Here is a 20,927-nt window from a genome sequence, read left to right on the forward strand (position 1 = left end):
GTCGTTTTATACACAACGTCTCATCCGCCTAATACTACTGCAGCTTCCCCCAACATGTTTTAGCCGAGGAAAAGAAGCTGCGAGAAGTCCTTGGCACAGGGCTTTAGACATTTAAAAAAAAAACATACTGCCAAACGCCTCTGACATGGCTGATATAACAACTACGTACTTACATCAGTAGTAACTGGGAACAAAGACTTAACGTGCCTTCCGAAGCACGGATCATCTTACTTTCCGACAATCAGGTGATCAGCCTGCAAAGTCCTAACCAAACTAGGGATCATAAAGTAATTCTTGGGGTATGTCGCCACCGGGATTCGAAAATTTTTCAATTCCACATTTCAAATTGACATCTACTCGTGATACTCACACTCCTTGGTGCCGGTCTGGAAGGCGTGGTTGATCTGCCGGAAGATCTGCGCGTGCGCCTTCTCCATGACGGGCACCACGCTCTCGAACAGCGCGCCGCGGAAGGACTCGCGGACCATGTCCGACAGAGACTTGGCGATGGACGATGACAGCCGCTCCATTATCGTCTTGGGGAGTAACAAATACTTTATTGCACAACGACATAAACATACGAATAAAAACCAAACACAATAGGCGACCTTATTGCTAAACAGCAATTTCTGCCAGGCAACCTTAGGGTGAAAGAAGTTAATGCATTGGAGCACGGACTGGACTAAGAAAGCAATATTGCAATTTGAAATTTGTTTGCACTGCGCACTTACTTTTATACGCGCAAATGTCAAATAGCAATATTGCTTTCTTAGATGAATTGCTGCGATGTGGCCATTTTAAGCCCCCTGCAAGAATTACCAAAATTGGCAATTCGCTCTCTCGCAGCTAGATCGGTGGTTCTAAATTAAACCCGATACTGACCCCGCCGGCGTCGTCGACGATTTCCCTTATTCAGCGTTTATCGCTATCGACCCATTAGGGTCGATTAATTCTTTCAAATATTCTTCCTCTCAGACGACGCCCTGAGCCGAGATTCGCACCCAACTGGGTAATCCTAAGGCATATTGTCTTAAATTTTGTACCGGGCCCCTATTTGTCTGGCCAAGTAGGTAATGCCATCTGCGGCAAATCTACAATAAGTCACGTCAAAAAGCAATGGTGGTGGTAAAGCTATATTATGTTGGTGTTGGCCAGCCTGCCATTGTCATACCTTGCTGTTGGCCAGCTTGTCGATGTTGTCCCGCAGTAGGTGGTCGGTGGCGGTCAACTTGGCAGCTAGCTCGTGCTGCAAGGCTGCGGCCAGGGGCTCCAAGGCCCGCGCCGCGCCGACGCCTGCTGCATGAGCCGCGCGGGAGCTGGCCGTCTCCCCCACGCGAGAGATGCGTTCCCAGCTGGGAGGAATGTTAATATTACATGATCATTCCTTTGACGGCCTCCGTGGTCCAGTGGTTGAGCGTTGAGCTCACGATCCGGAGGTCCCGGGTTCGAATGTGGGGACATATCACAAAAATCACTTTGTGACCCCTAGTTTGTTTAGGACATTACAGGCTGATCACCTGATTGTCCGAAAGTAAGACGATCCGTGCAACAACAACTCGCTGCTCGCATGCTTGCCTTGCGTTGACGCGCATTCATTTAAAACACGTTTGTTGGAGATAATTTACAACAATGAATTAATTTAGACAATTTTTTGTACCTATTTTTAGTGTTGTAATCCCAACCTGCTTTGTGAGCCAAATAAATTAAATAAAAATAAAATAACACGGTGTCCACACTCGTGCTACGAAGCGGTGAGGAGTAAGTGCTGGCTCGACCTTTATACCTTGAGGCCTACCTGATGAGGCACAGAATCGTTTTCAAAAAGCTGAAACCTACAAATATGAATGACTCGCGTTTCACCGATCGGCGTGGGTTGAAAATCAGTGTTGCCCTCTGGGTAAATTGCCACTGAACCCTGGCCTTTCGTGGTGAGCTGCAGCACCCAAATACCTTTATGTTTATGTTTTCCAACTATAGCTATATTAATGTGTGTACATTTTAATGTTGTAAATGTATATGTGAGTACTCACCCATCAGCCAAAGCGCTTTCAATGGCCGCCGTGGTCCTCTGCGAGTGGGCGTGTAGCGCTTCATCGATCATCTCCCGCGGGCTGGCCATCTCGCCCCTCAACGCCCTCAACTCCCTGCTCTGCTGCATCACCAGATCACAAAGCTTGTCCAACTTATGCTCCAGTAACTCCAGTCTTGTTTTGTCTGCTGGTGACAGCCCGCTGACTCTGGCCTCCTCGCTCCCGGCGCGTTCAACCGTGGAAACGTTGAGGGAGTTGTTCAACGATTGACTGCTGGACTTGTCGCTTGAAGCCTTCCGTTGATTGGCTTCGTTGATCTGAGCTATAGATATCTGCGGCCAGGTGGTCTCGGGTAACTTTGTTGTCGGTTTCTCCGGGGAGACGAATATGTCGTTGTTGGGGAATATTGGTTCGGTGCCGTTTTGAACTACCGATGACGAGTCCTCTTCGACTACTGGTGTCTGGTTGGATTCTTCTTCCTATCAGATAAAGTTCATATATTAGATGTGACGTAGACCCGTTGCAATGGGAGGCGGAGGCAGCTGAACGGTCGTTATGGAGGCGTACAGTGAACACCAAGGTGTTTGACTTCGAGAAGGAGAGACTTCAGAAGCTCGATACGAAACGAGACGAGCTCAAGGCGCGACCACCTGCTGCCGTAAATTATAATTATTTAAGAGGAGTGCTGACGTGCATTGAATGCGGTCGTACATTTAATGCTAAGATCGGATATGTCAGTCACATGAGAGCACACGAACGACGCTCTCATTAGTTGTCGAGTCGCTGTGGCCGAATACGGTCAGGAAGGATTGATTGATTGATTGATATATTAGATACAAAATATCTTATTTTTCAGCCACTAAAGTGCAAAATACTTTATTTAGATTTGGAACTGGAAAGAGAAAAGAAGAATGAACTGGTTTGGTGAAAAGAGTTTGGATTAAAGTGTTATGACTACACGGACGGAGTGTTATGCCTACGGATGTACACTAACCTGCAGGGTTAGCCCTGCGCAACGTAATAAAATTGAGCGGGTGATCAACACTGGATTATAACGCCTGTATCTATAAAGGGGTAGGTCAGTAGTCACACAGTCAAAGGGGCAGTGACTGGATTATGATGTAAAAATGTATACTGACCAGATCTTCTTTGTAAAGCCCGGAGTTATGCGCCATGATCTGCTGCACCTCGCGGCTGGGGCTGGAGCCCCCGGAGGTCACCTTGTGGTCCACGTCGGGCGTGGACGCCAGCGGCGGGTCCTCCTCCTCGCGCTTCCCCGGGGAACTGTGGATAGTTCATCATCATCATCAATTTACGAGCCACGCTCTTGTCGGTGCAGCATTTTCCATGCTACTTTATTAGGGAAAAATAGGACAGTGGTTTCCCTCTTGCTTTCCGTCCCGCAGTACTCTGTCTGACGCAAGTGGGATAGCGCTCAGAGTAGTCTATTACAAACCCATACTAGGACTCCTGTCTTCTGCCTCTGTATAGTACTGACCAGTAACTGTCAGTACTATTCAGGTGCAGAAGACAGCCCTCTGTCAGGTTCCAGGTTACAGTCCCTGTGACTTGCCCCTTCCGTCCTGCATTGCCGTACCGATGGCTCCCATCTTCGTCTCTGCAACCGTTGAGGTCTTCACCCGTATCCCTGGGCAAGGGGTCTACGTTATAGCCCGTAGGTCTGGGTCCCTATTCGAACTCAGCCACCATCTCACTCCGGCCTACTGAAGTAAGAGGCGTCCACCCCCGCGGCAAGGACGCGCCGAACAGGTACTGCCTCAGATTGTGGATAGTTAACGGACTGAAAATGCACGCGGGTCCTATACTTAAATTTTGTTCGTTACTCCGTTTGTGTTGTCAGTCCTAATTTTTACGCCATTTGTTAAGATAAACAGCGTGTTATGATGTTATGGACACCATAACCTACACAGGTTATGGAGCGTACTCCACTATAAAAATAACATCATAGTGGTACCTGAAAGCGTCCGGAGTCATGAGGTTCAGCGGATGATGCGTCGTGTGCAGCGCGGGCTCCGACACCAGCATGGCGGCCGGCTGCGCGCGCAGCAGCAGGCTTTTTAGTTGTTGACTCTGTGGGGCCGCGCCGGGCGGGGCAGGGGTTAGTGCCGGGCCGAATACTGAGGGGGATGATTCAGCTCATGTTTCCGAGTTCATATTACGTGGAATTTTCCGTCGCAAAATTCATGTTTATAACTCAGAATGTATTTAATAAAAAAGGACTCAATTTAATAACTCAGAATCATCAGCTGAATCTCCCCCTCAGTATAGAGTACGGTGTCACTAAAACCTTGTAAACAATAATACTACAATGGTATATGGTGTAATACAATAAATCATAATGGTATACAATGGTAATTTTCCGTCCCGCACCAATTCCTCATTTAATATTTACCTCAGTTGCTGTTGCAGTTGCACAGGTAGCATAATTATATCCATAGGATTGTCCATGACGGCCAGAAAGTTGGCTCATCCATTGCATTACAATGGGTACCATCTCATATAGGGTTGAGAGGCAAAGAAATGGCAGATCAACTTGCCAATGATGGAGTTTGTAGTGATCGGGATGTGCTTTGTGAACCATACGCCTCTGAATTGTTTCGAGATATCAGAACTATTTTTTACCAAAAATGGCAAAATTACTTTATAGAGCGCTCAGCAGACAGGCATATGGTATAGATCTATACAAAACCTACCAAATATCCAACCTTGGTTTGATGGTGCTGGTCTGAGGGGTACTTTATTTTTGGCATTTAGAGTTCGTTCTGGTCACATGCCACTTAATGATTTTTACTTTTTAATGAGGAAAAAGGACTCGCGAAAGTGACAGAAAAGGATAGTGCGATGGGGTGCCAGATGCAATTCAACCCTAAGACGATACACGGTAAGAATGAGGATCTATGTATGGAGTGTCCAGGGTGTGTTGTGGGTAGTATGTTCACGAGTACAAATATGTATACACTTTGAAACCATATCACCTTAACTTTTTTAGTGCGACAGGGTTCTAAAGTGGGTACATGATATTGCTCATGACTGTACAGTACCTGTTGTTGTAGGATGCTGCTCGCGAGCCCGCCTGACACCCCGTCTTCGGACTTCTCTTCCAAGGCTAGCTCCGACACGTCCGGGAACGATATGTTCTGTTTTGAGTTCTCATCTGAAAAGGATAAGATATATAGTATCTTGCACGGTGCATCATCCTGCGGCCGAGATTGTCAGACACAATAGTTAAACAAACGAGGTAGCCGAGGTAGCCCAGTTGGCAGAACGCTTGCCTCCCACTTTGAGGCAGCAGGTTCGAATCCAGCACAGGCCTAAGCCAATGATTGTCGAATTTGTTTTCGAATTCATGTTTGGATCATAAATGATTATCACGTGCTCAGCGGTGAAGGAAAACATCGTGAGGAAACCCACATTTCCGAGAAATGCATTTTCGGAGGTATGTGACCTAACCTGTACTGGGCTGGTTTTCCCTTTGCGGGTTGGAAGGTCAGATAGGCAGTCGCTTCTGTAAAAAACCGGACCTGTCAAATCTTCAGGTTAGGTAAGCGGACCCTGTGAAAAACGGGATAATGCTAGGGAGATAATTCAGGTCATTCAACTGAAGTGCTGAAGTTGCTCAAATCTTACAACCGGGTTCGAATCCCGGTGGGGTTACATCACAAAAATCACTTTGTGATCCCTAGTTTGGTTAGGACATTACAGGCTGATCACCTGATTGTCCAAAAGTAAGATGATCCGTGCTTCGGAAGGCACGTTAAGCCGTTGGTCCCGGTTACTACTTACTGATATAAGTGAGTAGTCGTTACGTGAGTCATGTTAGGGGCCTATGGCGACTCAATAATGACTGACACCAGGGTTGATGGGGTTGGTAATCCACCTCACAACCCACACGCTAGAAGAATGGTACAGTGCTCACCGCAGTCAGCGACGTCGTCGCTGGGCGGCGTATAGAACAGCTCTCCTTCTTGCAGCCCCTTGGGTTGCACGATGTACAGCCGCAGTCTCACTTCGCGCGGGTCGTCGGTGGCCTCGCAGGACGCGGAGGATCCGTTGCGACGGAACGGAGACTCGCATGCCGACTCGCGGGTTGGGATTTCTGCGTCTGGGGAGAGGTTTATACAGGTTGTTAGTGACATCGTAACTAAAACTTTCGAAGGATGATTCAGACCACGATTTTGAGTAGATATCAAGTGGAATTTTCCGTCGCAAAAGTCTTATCTTATCTAGCCTAGTGTCCCACTGCTGGGCAAAGGCCTCCCTCCATTTCTTCCAGGACTCTCTCTCCAGTGCTTCCTCCAGCCAGCCTTCCAGGAAAGCATCCAAGTCATCGCGCCATCTCCGCCTCGGTCTGCCACGCCTGCGTCTGTCTCTATTCGGAGACCATTCTGTGGTGATCTTAGCCCACAGATCTTTAGGCATCAGACAGACGTGACCTGCCCAATCCCACTTTAACTTGGCGCCTGCGTGGACCACGTCCGCAATTTGAGTCTTAGAACGCAGCACGGTGTTTCTGACACGATCAGTCCGTTTCACACCCAACATGCTGCGTTCCATTGCTCGCTGGCAGACCTGAAGTTTGGACCTTTGAGCCTTTGTCAAAGTATGGAACTGAAAATAATTAAACACTAAAATTTTCATGAATTTTCCAACAGGAAATTCCATTTGATATCAACTCAGAATCATGGTTTGAATCATCACCCTCGGTATTCGTTACAATGTCACTAACACCCTGTATAGATAGTCACACCTGTTTTCCACAATTTCCACCAGAGGCGGAATAAGCAGACTACGAAATTCCATTTGCTTCGTCGTCATTTTTTACATAACGAACGTCTCATCCATCTAAAACTACTGCCGCTTCTCACAACCAAAGAAGCTGCAAGAAAAACCCCGGGCCAGATCCTTAGACGTTATTTGAAAAAAAAAAAAAAAAAAAAAAAACATTAAATATTGTTATACAATTTGGTAATTTGGCTGCCTGATATCAGTCCCCAGACAGTAGACAGAGGGCACTAAACGTTTTGCCTCTTCCTTTTTGATGCGAATAGCAAAGGACTGGAACTGTCTGCCGTCGTATGTTTTTCCAACTCGTTATCTGGGAGTCTTCAAGGCTAGAGTGAATAGGCATTTGCTAGGTAAGCTTGATCCACTCTAGACCACATCGTCACTTACCATCGGGTGAGATTGTGGTCAAACGCGAGCGTATGTTATTTAAAAACAGATGGAAAGACGGACGGAGAAAGTGATCCTAAGGGTTCCGTTTTACCTTTTTAGGTTCGGAACCCTAAAAAAACAATTACAAAGGAATTAATAAATAAAAAGTACCAGAGAGCCACTGACCAGCGTCGACGATGGAGAAGCTGAGCACGGGGTATGGCAGCAGGAACTCGGAGATGCTCCTGCAGTAGGCCACAGTATCGTCCTTGTCGCGCGCCATGTTGAGCACGTACAGGCTGCGAGCTCGGAAGTCCGACAGCAGCAGGAAGCTGGCGCTGGTGTCCAGCATGGCCTTGAGCCCCAGCGCCGGTTCCACGCCCAGCGACGGGGAGAACGTGATGCTCTGCATGCAACTCCACGACTTGCACGACCAGATCTTGATCACCGTGTTGTTCTCGGCGCCTGTCACCGCGAACTTCCAGAATTGCACGCTGGAACAGTGCAAATTGGACATTTATGGCCAAGTCGAGCGTCATTTGGTTTAGGCACTAGCGTCATTGGTAGTCACTGTAGTCCTAACGGCCTGTGTGGAGCAGGGATTCCAATCCCGCAGGGGAAATACCACAAAAACACTTTGTGGTCCCTAGTTTGGTTAGGCTATTACAGGCTGATCATCTGATTGTTCGAAAGTAAGAATCATCTAACTGCTTCGGAAGGCTCGTTAACCCGTTGGTCCCGGTTACTACCTACTGATGTAAATAAGTAGTCGCTACGTGGGTGAGCTGATGTCAGGGGCCTTTGGCAGCTCACTAACTCTGACTATAACTCACCAGGGTTGATGACGTCAGTGTTCCTCCGGTTAGGGTTAATAACAGAAATAATTCGGTTATTAACCGAAATAAATATGTGTTAACAGTACAGGCGTATACCGAAACATTTCGGTATTCTTTATCAAGGGGGTTAATGCGAACACTGTTAACAGAAATTAAAGGTTAACAGGAATGATAGGTTAACCGCTTTACAAACGGTTATTTTTGCATGTTGCCATTCCGTCGTGCGAAAAGAAAGCTGGCAACGCTGCGCCAAGCAACCTGCAGGCACTTGTCGGCGTCGTTTAATCGTTCCACGCGCTTTGTTTTTTACTATTTCGACGTTTACTTTTTAACCAGCGACGCTACGCGGAAAGGGCGTAACGTAGTTGCAGAACGCATGATCCGATTTGGTTACGTTTTTTTTTGTTTGATAGGTGATAATTACGAGAAGATTTGTAGACATGACGGAAAGATCCAGGGTCTGATGATGACCAGGTTATATTATATTATTATATATACTCCACAAAAAAATTACGCAAGATCGCCGAGTTTGAGTTTGTTTGACTTGTCTTGATGAACACTCTGACCCTAGGTGGTTGTTGGTGGTTGATACTCAGGGTGTGATGATAACCAGGTGGTTATAAGGATAGGAGCTCGATATTAAAATAACGCTAGACCTCCGAGTTTGGGCTTGTTTGATTTGTCTTGATGAGCCTTTTAGCTATACTTCCCTTTGGTGGTTGGTATTCAGCGTCTGATGATGACCAGGTGGTCATAAGTTAGGAAATCGATATTAAAATAACGCGTAACCTTCGAGTTTGGGCTTGTTTGAATTGTCTTGATGAGAACTTTATTGGTGGTTGGTATTTAGGATTGGATGATAACCAAAAGGTAGGAACTCGAAATTTAAATGACGCAAGACCTCCAAGTTTGGGTTTGTTTGATTTGTCTTGATGAGAACTCTGACTCTAGGTGGTTGTTGCTGGTTGATACTCAGGGTGTGATGATGACCAGGTGGTCATTTGTATTGTCAACTTAGAAACTCGATGTTAAAATAATTTGCCTTGACGAGCATTCTAGCTCTGGTTAGTATTCAAGATCTGATGGTAACCAGGTGGTTATAGGAACTCCATTTTAAAATGACGCAAGATGTGGTTACTAGTATGAAGTCGGAAGGTAGTCGTCATGGAATCTAGACAATATAATAACGCTCTCTAACTCACTTGTTTGAGTGATCTTGAATATTACTCTGATCTGAGATGGAATTGGGATGCATCTTAATACGTAGCCATAGGATGAAGTCCGTATCGCATGGTTTAGGCGTATGGTACGTTACGGTTTTGTATGATGCGTATATTCATTTAAAGACTTGAATCGAGTCTATTTTTTAGTCGAGGAATCGACTGGATTCGACTAGAATCGATTAAAATGGACTGAATTTGACAAGCACCTAGAATCGTCACAATCAGTTTAAATGGAATTAAACTGACACAAATGACTTAAATCCACTCTACTAGACTGGATTCCACAAAATCGCCTGGAAACGACTAAAATCGTCAGTTTTTTATTAATAATATAGGCTCACGTTTGACCGCGTTTGAAAACCGCGTCAGTCTCACCTGGTGGTATGGGACGATGTAGTCTAGGGTGAATCACGCTTACCTAGTAAATGCCTATTCACCCTAGCCTTGAAGAATGCAAAATTATAACGAGTTGGAAATGCAGACGACTGTTCCAGTCCTTTGCTATTCGCATCAAAAAGGGAGAGGCAAAACGTTTAGTGCGGATTGGTGGTATATCCACAACATGAAATGTCTGTCGACGACTAGTTGTTCGAAGATGGAATAGTGTGGGTGGAATTAACTCATGAAGTTCCTGCACACACTGAACCGCACACCGAAGTGTATCCTATAAAAAACCGCTACCCTTCGTCTGTGTTTTAGACTTTGGAGTCGAGTCTTCACTAACGACTCATTGTCTACGAGCTTTAATGCTCAACGCTCCACCAAGTCAAGAGCGGCCTACCGAGAGCTGGCAGAGCCTTGCCAAAGGTGACAGCAGTACTCCATACAACAACGAACCTGTGCTGTGTATAGATCGAGCAACTGCTTTGAGGGGAAGTATCATCTGACTTTAGAAAGGATGTCTGATTTTTGGCTGCAATTTTGTTATTGACTCGGTGTAGCAGCCGAAGTTTAGGTTGGCAATTAGGTCCATACCATAGAGCTCGAGATAGTTGGTAATTGACGTGGATATTAGTGATGGTGTAACGAATGTAAATTTTTAGACATTCGCGAATGTGTATACGAATATCTGCAAAAAATATTCGCGAATGCTAATATTCGTTACATCACTAATGGGTACACTCCGGAACATTGGAGCCAGATTCGTTTCGCGGTGAACAGACATGCCTGGGTTTTGGAAGCGCTGAATTCGACCAAGTTGTTGTCACCCCGTTCTGAGACGGACTTAAGAGTCAAATTCACACGATTCATAAGATTCTGATAACAAGTTCTGATAACGCTGACATCCCTGGTGCTTGTTCTCCGTCACTGTGCTATCGTCTGTATACCCATAGGACATAAATCAGCAGATAATTGATCTGGAGCAGGAAGATAGTGGGAGAGAGAACAGATCCCTGAGGGACTCCGGCACTAATACCATGTAAATCAGACGAGCACCCATCGACGAATTCCCGAATCCGTCTATTCCTCCGGAAGTCAGATATCTAATTACACAGGCTAGAAGGGATCCCATATGCCGGAAGCTTTCCAATAAGCCTATGGCTATATTTCCAATAAGACTCTCCCAAACCCTATCAAAAACCTTTGTGATATCAAAGGACACGGCAAGAGCCTCGCAAGTGTGTAGCGTACACAAGAAGATCGCCAGTTGACCTATTACGGCGGAAACCAAATTGGCGGTCACTATACGTAAGTAGTCGATCGAGTAGAAGGGAATTGTTCAAGTTCGCTGAGATGGGGCGGTAGTTAGCAGGGTCGGCACGGCACGATTACCTTTTTTGGACACAGGCTGCACATAGGCAAGCTTACATGGGTTCGGGACTAGTCCTGAACCCAAAGAGAGCCGGTAGAGCCGTGTCAGTACTGGAGACGACTCAAGTGCACAGTTCTGCTGTACGATTGCTGGAATACCATCTGGACCACGGAACTCATTCACGTCTAGAATGTGAAGCATTTTTAGGACCTCATGTTGCCGGATACAGATCTCTGCCATTCTTCTTCTTCTTGTAGTTTCGATGGCATTCAAATTTTTTTCAGACCAGTATTGCCATTGCCAGATCACAAGGAGGTACACTAGGTGGAATATTGTTCTCAGCATCTAGACGAGAGTCGCAGGTGAGGAGATAAATAAATTTGCCTTCTCGTGCGCGGTATAGGTCAGCGATCCATCAGGTTTCAGCAATGGCGGCAACAACAGACGGCAGAAATTAGCTAGATAAATACCAGTTGGGTACTTAGCCAGTTTCGCACCGATTTGGCCTACTTATATGGTCGAAACGAGCTCCGCGTATTGTCCTCTTGCAAGACTTGGCGGCGTTATTCGGAGTTTTCTTCAGAGTTAGGAGCTTTGCAGGTATATTCTTCAGCCCACACCCGGTATGCGGGTCTGCGCAGCTCGTCGGGTCTTCTGAAGAAAAGCATACCTCACTCCAAGGATAGGACGCGAAGAAGTGCCGCATCTCATCCCAGTCTGCTAACTTGTATCGTCATATTCGCCTGGATTCTCTGCGGTTAAGATCAGATGGGGGATAGACAGATAGAGATCTCACCAAACAATGGCCGGAAGTTCATAAAGGAAAGTCACTGATACTTGATATCGGTCCGGATCAGTTGTCGGCAGAAGGTCCAAGCAGTTGGCGGTATGGTTGGCAACGTCAGGTACCCTTGCAGCGCAATTTACCAGCTGTGAGAAACTTAGTGACAAGGCAAAAGCCTGCACCTCTTTGTCAGCCTTTGTCAGCATGGTCGGTCTTCTGGAGCGGGTACAAACACTCTTGATGGTAGGCGTTGAAGTCCCCCAGAAGAAAAAGTTGCGTTGAGGGATACTATACTCCGCATTACCAACTCCACTTTGCCAACTCCGATGTGTCATTAAGGTAGGTGAATAACCTGGAATCCAGTCGAGTGAAGTGGAATCTAGCCATCCTTATCGATTCCAATCAATTTTGTAAATTTTACTCGAATCCAGACGATTTTAGCCGATTTTTAACGATTCCATTCATTTTGTCGAATATAACCGATTCTTCAAAAACGCTTGTTTCCCGTTTATACCCATCTTTCTCTTTCCAGCTGAGTTTGTTTTAATATTTTACTCTTCGTTAGTAATAACCTATAAAACCGAGGTTAACCCTTGATATGTGTTAACAGGTTTCAATAGGTTAACAGATTAACGTGTTACCGTAATAAAAGGATACCGATTGAATCTGTTAACCTTTTATATCGGTTAACTTTTTAAATGGGTTTTCCGAACACTGGATGACGTTCGTAATCCACCTCACAGCCCACACGATAAAAGAAGACTATAGTCTTGAGGAGCTCGGTGGCGCAGCGGTTAACGCGCTTGGTCTGCGATTGTTGAAGTTAAGCAACTTTCGCAAAGGCCGGTCATAGGATGGGTGACCACAAAAAAAAAAGTTCATCTCGAGCTCCTCCGTGCTTCGGAAGGCACGTTAAGCCGTTGGTCCCGGCTGCATTAGCAGTCGTTAATAACCACCAATCCGCACTGGGCCCGCGTGGTGGTTTAAGGCCCGATCTCCCTCTCCATCCATAGGGAAGGCCCGTGCCCCAGCAGTGGGGACGTTAATGGGCTGGTGATGATGATGATGATAGTCTTGTATTTAACTGGCTAGCTTTTCAAACGGGGAGACACAGTTGCAACCCTGGTACCGGACTTGCACCAATGAGTTATTAATTTATCTTTGAAGGGGAGGATGGGGTAGGAAAGGTTGTGAAAGTACTTCTATTAAACTATTTCTATTGTATTGGAAATGAGGGTATAGAGTAAAATATGGACTCACTCAGTGTTGTAGTTCTTGTGGTTGTCGAGGAAGAAGAGGCAGCTGAGCGGCTTGCCTCCGTGCGGCTGCCATTTGTGCAGGCAGCGAGGACTGCCCTCGCTGTCCATGTAGACCTGTCAGGGAGCACTCGTTACATATCTGACCATAAGTCTGTGTACCTCTGTCAAGTGGTTAAGGGTAGGGCTCACGATCCGGAGGTCCTGGGTCCGAATCCTGGTGGGATATGTCCCCATCACAAAAATCACTACTGTGGTCAGGACACTACAAGCTGATCACTTGATTGTCCAAAAGTAAGATGATCCATGCTTCGGAAGGTGCGTTAAGTCGCTGGTCTCGGTTGCTTACTAATGTAAGTAGTCGTCCCAAGACGTCAGTATGGAACCCGTGAGTATTGGTCATTGCATTCACGGCTCCATTACGCCCTCTTTTGGCTCGGGTTGATATCTTCGAGAAGAGTATGATGCATAACGTGATGAGTTCAAGGTCCGACCACTTGTGGCCTATACACTTAGGCCCACTTTGGGCGCAATCTCGTACGAAAAAGCGTCAAGAGGAGCTGACTTTTTGATTGGATTAAAAGATAAGTGACAAATCAAACCAAAAACTTCATTGCCTTCCGTGTAGTACATAGAGATGGTAAGGTGGTATCATAAAATAATTCATTATGATACCCTGCTAGGGCACGGCAAAGGTAATCTTAAAATAACTCTTCTATAACGGTGAACAGCCTCCGTGGTCTAGTAGTTAAAAGCATTGGGCTTACGATCTCGAGATCCGCGTTCGATTCTCGATGGGGACACCGTCGAAAATCACCTTAAGTTGTCCTTTGTTTGGCAAGGACACAAGGACACTGTAGGCTGAATCACCTGGATGTACGGGAAAGTAAGATGGTCCCGGACTACTAGCCCAAATGCCACCGTCAAACCGCAGTGGAGCAGATCCCCTCCGGTTGATTGAGAGACGCCTATGCCCAGCAGTGCGACGTGTACAGGCTGTTTATGTATGTTATGGTGGTACCTGGAAGAACATGACGTATCCGTCGTGCGAGGCCGTGGCGAGCGCGGTGCCGTCGGGCGAGAAGGCGGCGTCGACGATGGCGGCGCCGTGCTCGGCGGCGGCCAGCCCGCGCGTGGCGGGCAGCAGCGCCGACGCCACGCCGCGGGACTCGCTCGTGGCCACAGCGCGGGCCACGGCACGCACGTTCCACATGCGCGCTGCGGGGAGGCACACTTTAATCCTACCATCCGATCGATCAATCAACGGTTAGGTACAGTAGTTGAGCGTTGGACTCACGATCTGGAAGTCCCGGGTTCGAATACCGAATTTTGAACCAGCGACATTTGTAACATCACATACAAATTCAAAAACATCTTCATTCAGTTGGTAAGATAGTTACACTTTGAATCGTCTACTAAGAAAAGTAGCTGCAAGAGAAACCTCGGCACAGGGCGCTTTTAAAGAGACGTTCTTAAAAAAAAAACATAGCAACCGAAACATAGCATAGCATAGCGTAGTATACAGTGTCCTTACCAACGTGTGCGTGGGTGGTAAGAAGCAGCATGGCCACATCGTCGTCGGGGGCATCGTCCTCGTCTGGTATATAGGGGCACCACACCACGCGGTGGCAGCCCGACGTGGTCACCGAGCTGGCGCACGTGTCTTCACGTACTTCTGCTATCAGGGTACATCTGGAGACAACATTTTGCATCACTTCTACGTACATCATCATCTTTCTAGCGTTATCCTGTTTCTCACAGGGTGCACTTTCCTAACATAGAGATTTGACAGGTCTGGTTAGTTACAGAAACGACTGCCTGTCTGACCTTCCAACACGCGAAGGGAAAACCAGCCCAATACAGGTTAGGTCACATGCCTCCGATAATGCATTTCTCGGGAATTTGGGTTTCTTCATAATGTTTTCCTTCATGGCTAAGCACGTGATAATCATTTATGATCCAAACATGAATTCAAATCTAAGTTCGAATCATTCGAAAATCATTGTACCCTCTGAATAACGAATAATCTTACTCTGGGGCAATCGATGCAATGTCCTAACCAAACTAGGGATCTCAAAGTGATTTTTGTAATTGTGACCCGATTACGAACCCGGCACCTCAGGATGAATAGCCAAACGCTCAACCACAGAACCCTGAAGGCTGGCGCTGAGCTGATCACCAAGATCTTAGCTCTAGCATTAGAGGTTGTAAGTTGTCTTGTATCTTTCTCACCTGTCCCATTTTAGGCACAGGTTAGAAAGAGATAAAAAGTAGCCTATGTCACTCTCCATCCCTTTAACTATCTCCACTTAAATAATCACGTCAATTCGTCGCTCCGTTTTACCGTGAGAGACGGACAAACATACAGACAGACACACACATACACTTTCTGCATTTATAATATTAGTATGTATGGAAGCAGGACTCACCTAAGTCCGCTATCGGTGACTTCTATTTCGTGGATGTAGAAGTTTCCTTGTTCATCAATACAGGCTAGCACCACTTGGCTTTGGATGTGGGCGAATGCTAGGTCTTGCACCTGTGGGTGATACAAAAATAATAATCATCACATCACTAATTTAACCTCTCATATGCTGAGATACCAGACATAATAAATTTTCTATCTGCCTCTCTTTCTATCTGCGCGCGCACTGATAATTCTACCAGAGATAATAAAAACATTATTCGCGCGCCATTGCCGGTATTTTTAAAAATATTTTTTTCACAACTGTATATTAGCTATATTTAAAATACCCACCTCTCCCTTCATTCCCTTGATGAGAGCACGGCGGTCGGACCCCGGTTCAGGGTTGTACACCACACGCACCATGCCACACCATGTCCCTGGGTTGACTGGGTTTGGAGCTAAAGAGAGAACAAGTGGAAATCAAATCAAAAACTCCATTGCCTGCATAAGACGGTACAGTGGTATACAAAATAACACATCATAAACCCTGCTAGGGTGCAGCAAAGAAACAATTGGGCCATGTACTAGGTACAAATTCCAATTACTAAATAAAGGCAGGTCTAAAACAAACAAAAAAATTTTCCTTTTTCTATTTATTTATAAATTTCAATCAAGAAAACGTAATAATAAGTCCACGTTTATCACGTTTTTTCTATGACATCAATGTGCTTTTTCATACAAATTCCATAGTAACTTTGTGTTTTTTGATGTTTAGCAAAAAGTAACTGACTTGACTATTAGGAATTACCTCCTCTACTATACACTTGAATACTATTTTGATTTCATTAATTTTTCACTTCAGGTCAAGCTCTTTTGGCATAAGGCTTCCCCCAACCTCCACTCTTCTCTGTCTTGAGCTTTCTCTTCCAACACCATGTTGGAATTTCAGAAATATTGTTATCCTATCTCTTTCTTGTATGATCTACTTCTTTCTCTTTCTCCTCTTGGAAATAATTCCAAAACATTGAAAATAATTATAATTTGTTTTAAGTAAAATAAAAATTATAAAGTTCTTATTTTCAAATCTTATTCACACATAGTGTTAGAAAAAAAATGTCTTAAGAAGAATGATTATATAAGATTACTGATAAGATCAGCATTTACTAATGGATAAGCACACAAGAATTATGAAGCATACCCTTAATGCAATACGCCAAGTATTTCCCAGTAAGATGAACAGCAAGTAGTTGTCCGGAGTAAAGACGGGGCTCCCAGTTGTAGTCGACGAGGCTCTTCAACTTCACCTTGGAGCTCCCATGGCTGTGGGCACCTGCATTGGTGCGCACAATCACATCTGAGGCGTACACCTCGCCTGTCATGTGGTGACATCCTTCGTCACCTTCAGAGAATGTTCTGGAATGTTGGAAGGGTAAGTATTTATGTTGCATATTTCACATGAAGAAATACTAGAACTCAATAATTTTTAATCTTATCATGACTATCTATAATAATGATCATGTAAAAAGATCTAAGGATATATGTCATCTCCAACATTTCACTCTAAACTTCAGCTATGTCCACGGCTCACAAAATTATTCTAAGTCCCAACTCATAGAACTCCAGTTCATCTTATACCTAAGAACTTTAATACCAAGTGATGCTACTAATTAGGTGAATTGTAGTTTTGATAAAATGTTTGCTTGCTAGGTGATTAGGCTATATAGGTACCGAACAAACTTGTAATCTAAGGATTGAATGAATTGCAGGGGCCTCTTTATGCAAGCCATTTTAGAAGTCCTTGTCAAACAAAGCGAAAGTTATGACTTGGTAAAAGTTTCCTCATATTCCTTTGGATATATTGAAAGGCAGGTTAGGAATACGCTGCTATAGGCATTTATAGCTCCTGGCTGATAACGCACTTAGGAATATTAACGATGCCCGTGATACAATTCGAAGAAAGCGAATCGCTGACTGGATTAATTTGTAGCAACAGGTTAGGCCTCCAACCGGATGCTTACGCAGCCCCATTTATACATGTTGAGATATCGACGGGAAGCGCCAGCCTTGTGGCAATCGAAAAAGCAAATGTTTGCATAATTTACCAAAAACAATGTAGTTATAAAATCCTCCCAAGCTAAAAAATGAAATACCGTGATCTGTCACTTACATAGTCTGAGTGGTATCCGTCAGCTTCGGAAGCATCGTCGGTTGCATTTTCACTTCAATCTTCCACTTTCCTCATGAATTCAAAAAGAATGGCGATATTCAAAAGAATAATGTAATTACTGCAAAAATAATGCAAAAATTACAAACGAACGCGATCCGCTCAAAGCCGACCGACATGAAAAATGAAAGAGAGTGCGTTTCGTTTATCGGTTCTAGTTTTACATATGTAAAAATGATACATTTTTCTTAATACATTGATACATCTTGTCATTCATAGATTTATTTCCAAAATGTATTATTTTAAAATAATGATACAGCAACGTAACAATGTAAAAAAAATCTTTGATTGAAAATGAGTTGTTCTAAAGATACTTTGAAATTTAACTCCAGTCCATTCGAAATAACGAAACGTTGGATTATTAAGTTAGTTCTAGATGCAAAAAATGGTACCGTTGAATTGCAAAGAGGGAAGCAGAAAATTATTTGTTTTAATTTAAGAAGTTGTGTGTTATAAATTATTTCGCGATTTTTTCAAGAATAAAAATGTCGAAGACAACTTGGGGATGGAATGGTGGAATCATGGAATGATGGATGAATGAATCAATAAAATGGAATGACAAGGACGATGTCAATGAAAACAAACCGTCGGAACTTGACAGGTGACAGGGCAGTGAATTGATTTTTTGTAAAAATGGTAAAATTAAATCGAATTTATTTAATTCTTGGCGTTTAAATTGCGCTAAAAGTGTGTAATAATGTGTGTTATTATTGCAGTCGTTGACAGACAAGCTGGCGATGCTGATGGCGCGGCCGGGCGGGGAGAATGCCCAGAAAGATGACGTCCCGTGGTGGATGCGCTACGCTGGACGGGGGTTGGGGACAGTTGGCAGCTTCAGTACGTATAGTTTCTGGTATTAAAATGCTCCCTGGACACTCCTCGGCCTCATGCTTGATGTACTCCTTGCATACATTACATGCAGACCTGTAGGCTCCTCACTATCTTATCAGCAGTAACAACAAAACAACCCTATTATTATAATTTCCAAAATGATGATTCATCTGTAAAAGTTATCCTTTATTTTATTGTATACATCTACACTTGAAAAAAATACGAAGTTTTTGATAAGTTGAATATTTCTTTTTAACTTTATACCCATTAGGCATAATCATGATTAATAAATCAATAAATCATTATTGTAAGTTATTTGTTATGATAAAAATAGGAAGTGATAAATATATGTCAAATTGACTAGAAAACTAAAAATATACTTACAAAAAAATAATTAAAGACCAAAAAAACATACTTGTTCAAAACTAAGTACCTTTAACTACGCCCCTTTTGCATATCTGGTAAATCCAATATTCATTAATATTCCTAGTAACATATTTTCTCAATGGGATTTACCTTTGGACATGTTAATAATGTCATACACTATTTTCCTTATGTTCATTCATGGATTTTCTAAAGACATGTTATCTACACCTAAAGGTGTATTATCTCTGTAATTATATTTACATAAGTACAGCCTTTATATGTAAATGACTGTACATAACTACAACAATGCCTAAATTAAATAACTTTTGCCGTAGACTGACTGAATGGTCTTATTTTAAGTTATTTCTAACTGTCATTTTCTTTTCTCTCTAAAAAGAAAGGGATGGGTTATCTACAGGCCTATAATTAATGGAACACCCATCAATTTTACTCACAAATCTAAAACAACCCTCTAAAAATTGTACATTTGCCAAATTAGGTTGACAGCACACAACAAATGGGTTGCATATCAGCGCCTATTTTATTCGCCTGGGTTATTCATTAATTCACTCATTCTTTTTAAAATTAACATCTGTCAATCATCTGTCCCTTTCTCTTTCCGCAGATAAGAAAATGACAGGTGTAACTTAAAAATTTGACTGTGTCTACAGGAATTATCACCATTGATAGTTTACTTAAAGATGTCCAAGTGGTAATTCTATGATGATAAGAATCCTAATATAATAATGTATATTTATATATAATACATAGATATGTACATTACAATAATTAATTTGACATATGCACCATTTGAAGGAATATTATTTTATTTATTACAGTACAGGATAAGAAATATAGTTTGTAGACACAACAGGCAGATTATAAACAGGACAGACAAACATTTCAAAAACTGGGGGAGATATAATAATAATAAAACACTTTATTGCACACAAAGGAGATCATCGGATTTCGGCCCAGAAGTCAAAGTGCCGGCCAAAAAATAATTTTGCTATATTCCGTTAGACCTTATCTGTCTGAGTATTTATTACTATGGCACCAAAGCTGTAGGGTCAATATCTTCGGTTTTATTCGAATTAAAAGAACTGTATTTTTCATACATTTTTGGTGAAAATATAAAGTGCCGGCCAAGTAACAATAATGGTATATATCCTTAGAACTTATCCATCTGAGCATTTATTACTATGGCACCAAAGCCGTAGCGTCAATATTTCTAGTTTTATTCGAATTAAAAAATAAACTTGTATTTTTCATACATTTTGGTGAAAACGTGAAGTGCCGGCCAAGAAACAATATTGGTATATCCCGTTAAAACTTATCCCTTTGACCATTTATTATTATGGCACCAAACGTCTATGACCATTATTTTGGCTTTTATTGGACTTTACATTTTAGTTTCTAAGTGAAAAGTGCCGGTCAGCAAAAACACATGTCAAAACTATCGAGAAGATACCTGTAAACATTATTCACTATGACAATAAAAGTGTATGACCATTAGTTTGGCTGTTGTTGGATTTTTAAAATCTCCATTCTTGATTTATTTTGTTATAAAATAAAATATGACAGGCGCGTTATTTAAAGGATCGTCAGAATGTTTATTACTATGACATTAAACGTCTATGACCACTATTTTGAACTCAATTAGATTTCTCAAAAATCTGGAGTTTTCATAGACATCTACACTTTGGCGAAAAAAGTTTTATCTGGCGATAATGCAGGTAAAGGCGTAATATCGTGGTCGTCTTTGGACACATTTTTATTAATCAAAAATAGGTTTTCGTTTGACCACTATCTCACCTGATGGTGATACACGCTTTAGAAGCTTATTTTTTTGTAAGAAAAGGTACGATGCTATGTCGGCCGAATAGCACCAGGACATTGTGATCGGCATACATGCAAAGTACAACTGCCCGACTCCTGTCTTCCCTAACAGCTACTTCAGACGTCATGCCGAAATACGAGTTTCGTCACTAGATGGCAAGCTTATCTTTGGAGGGTGGTAACCATCTACGGTCAAGATGAAT

At 43.4% G+C, this 20,927-nt stretch overlaps 2 protein-coding genes and 1 long non-coding RNA gene across 4 annotated transcripts in view; 2 read left to right on the forward strand and 1 right to left on the reverse strand.

Moving 5' to 3' along the window:
• LOC126370060 (enhancer of mRNA-decapping protein 4) overlaps positions 1-17,799 on the reverse strand; it is a 28,994-nt gene extending 11,195 nt beyond the window's left edge. Inside the window, exons 1-15 of one of the 2 annotated variants that reach the window (XM_050014719.1) lie at positions 17,632-17,799; positions 16,663-16,877; positions 15,816-15,922; positions 15,487-15,596; positions 14,592-14,749; positions 14,079-14,275; positions 13,062-13,174; positions 7,392-7,699; positions 5,968-6,153; positions 5,093-5,205; positions 4,006-4,121; positions 3,170-3,314; positions 2,031-2,509; positions 1,172-1,352; positions 371-536 (exon numbers count right to left, since the gene is read on the reverse strand). In XM_050014719.1, the coding sequence (XP_049870676.1) occupies positions 371-536; positions 1,172-1,352; positions 2,031-2,509; positions 3,170-3,314; positions 4,006-4,121; positions 5,093-5,205; positions 5,968-6,153; positions 7,392-7,699; positions 13,062-13,174; positions 14,079-14,275; positions 14,592-14,749; positions 15,487-15,596; positions 15,816-15,922; positions 16,663-16,877; positions 17,632-17,678 (2,641 nt within the window). In that variant the 5' untranslated portion in view covers positions 17,679-17,799. Of the gene's footprint in view, positions 1-370; positions 537-1,171; positions 1,353-2,030; positions 2,510-3,169; positions 3,315-4,005; positions 4,122-5,092; positions 5,206-5,967; positions 6,154-7,376; positions 7,700-13,061; positions 13,175-14,078; positions 14,276-14,591; positions 14,750-15,486; positions 15,597-15,815; positions 15,923-16,662; positions 16,878-17,631 lie in introns of both variants that reach the window. The other variant, XM_050014711.1, reaches the window with a different exon arrangement.
• Positions 1-20,927, forward strand: part of LOC126371195 (uncharacterized) — a 187,759-nt gene that overhangs the window by 71,194 nt on the left and 95,638 nt on the right. The gene's annotated exons all lie outside the window — the stretch shown is intronic.
• The window catches only part of LOC126371018 (calcium channel flower), a 32,573-nt gene continuing 29,920 nt past the window's right edge, over positions 18,275-20,927 (forward strand). The window contains exons 1-2 of the mRNA XM_050016212.1: positions 18,275-18,324; positions 18,405-18,525. Coding sequence (XP_049872169.1) covers positions 18,322-18,324; positions 18,405-18,525 — 124 coding nt within the window. The 5' untranslated portion in view covers positions 18,275-18,321. The remainder of the gene's footprint in view (positions 18,325-18,404; positions 18,526-20,927) is intronic.

The sequence above is a fragment of the Pectinophora gossypiella genome, chromosome 1 (assembly GCF_024362695.1).
Source record: "Pectinophora gossypiella chromosome 1, ilPecGoss1.1, whole genome shotgun sequence".
Lineage (NCBI taxonomy): Eukaryota > Metazoa > Arthropoda > Insecta > Lepidoptera > Gelechiidae > Pectinophora > Pectinophora gossypiella.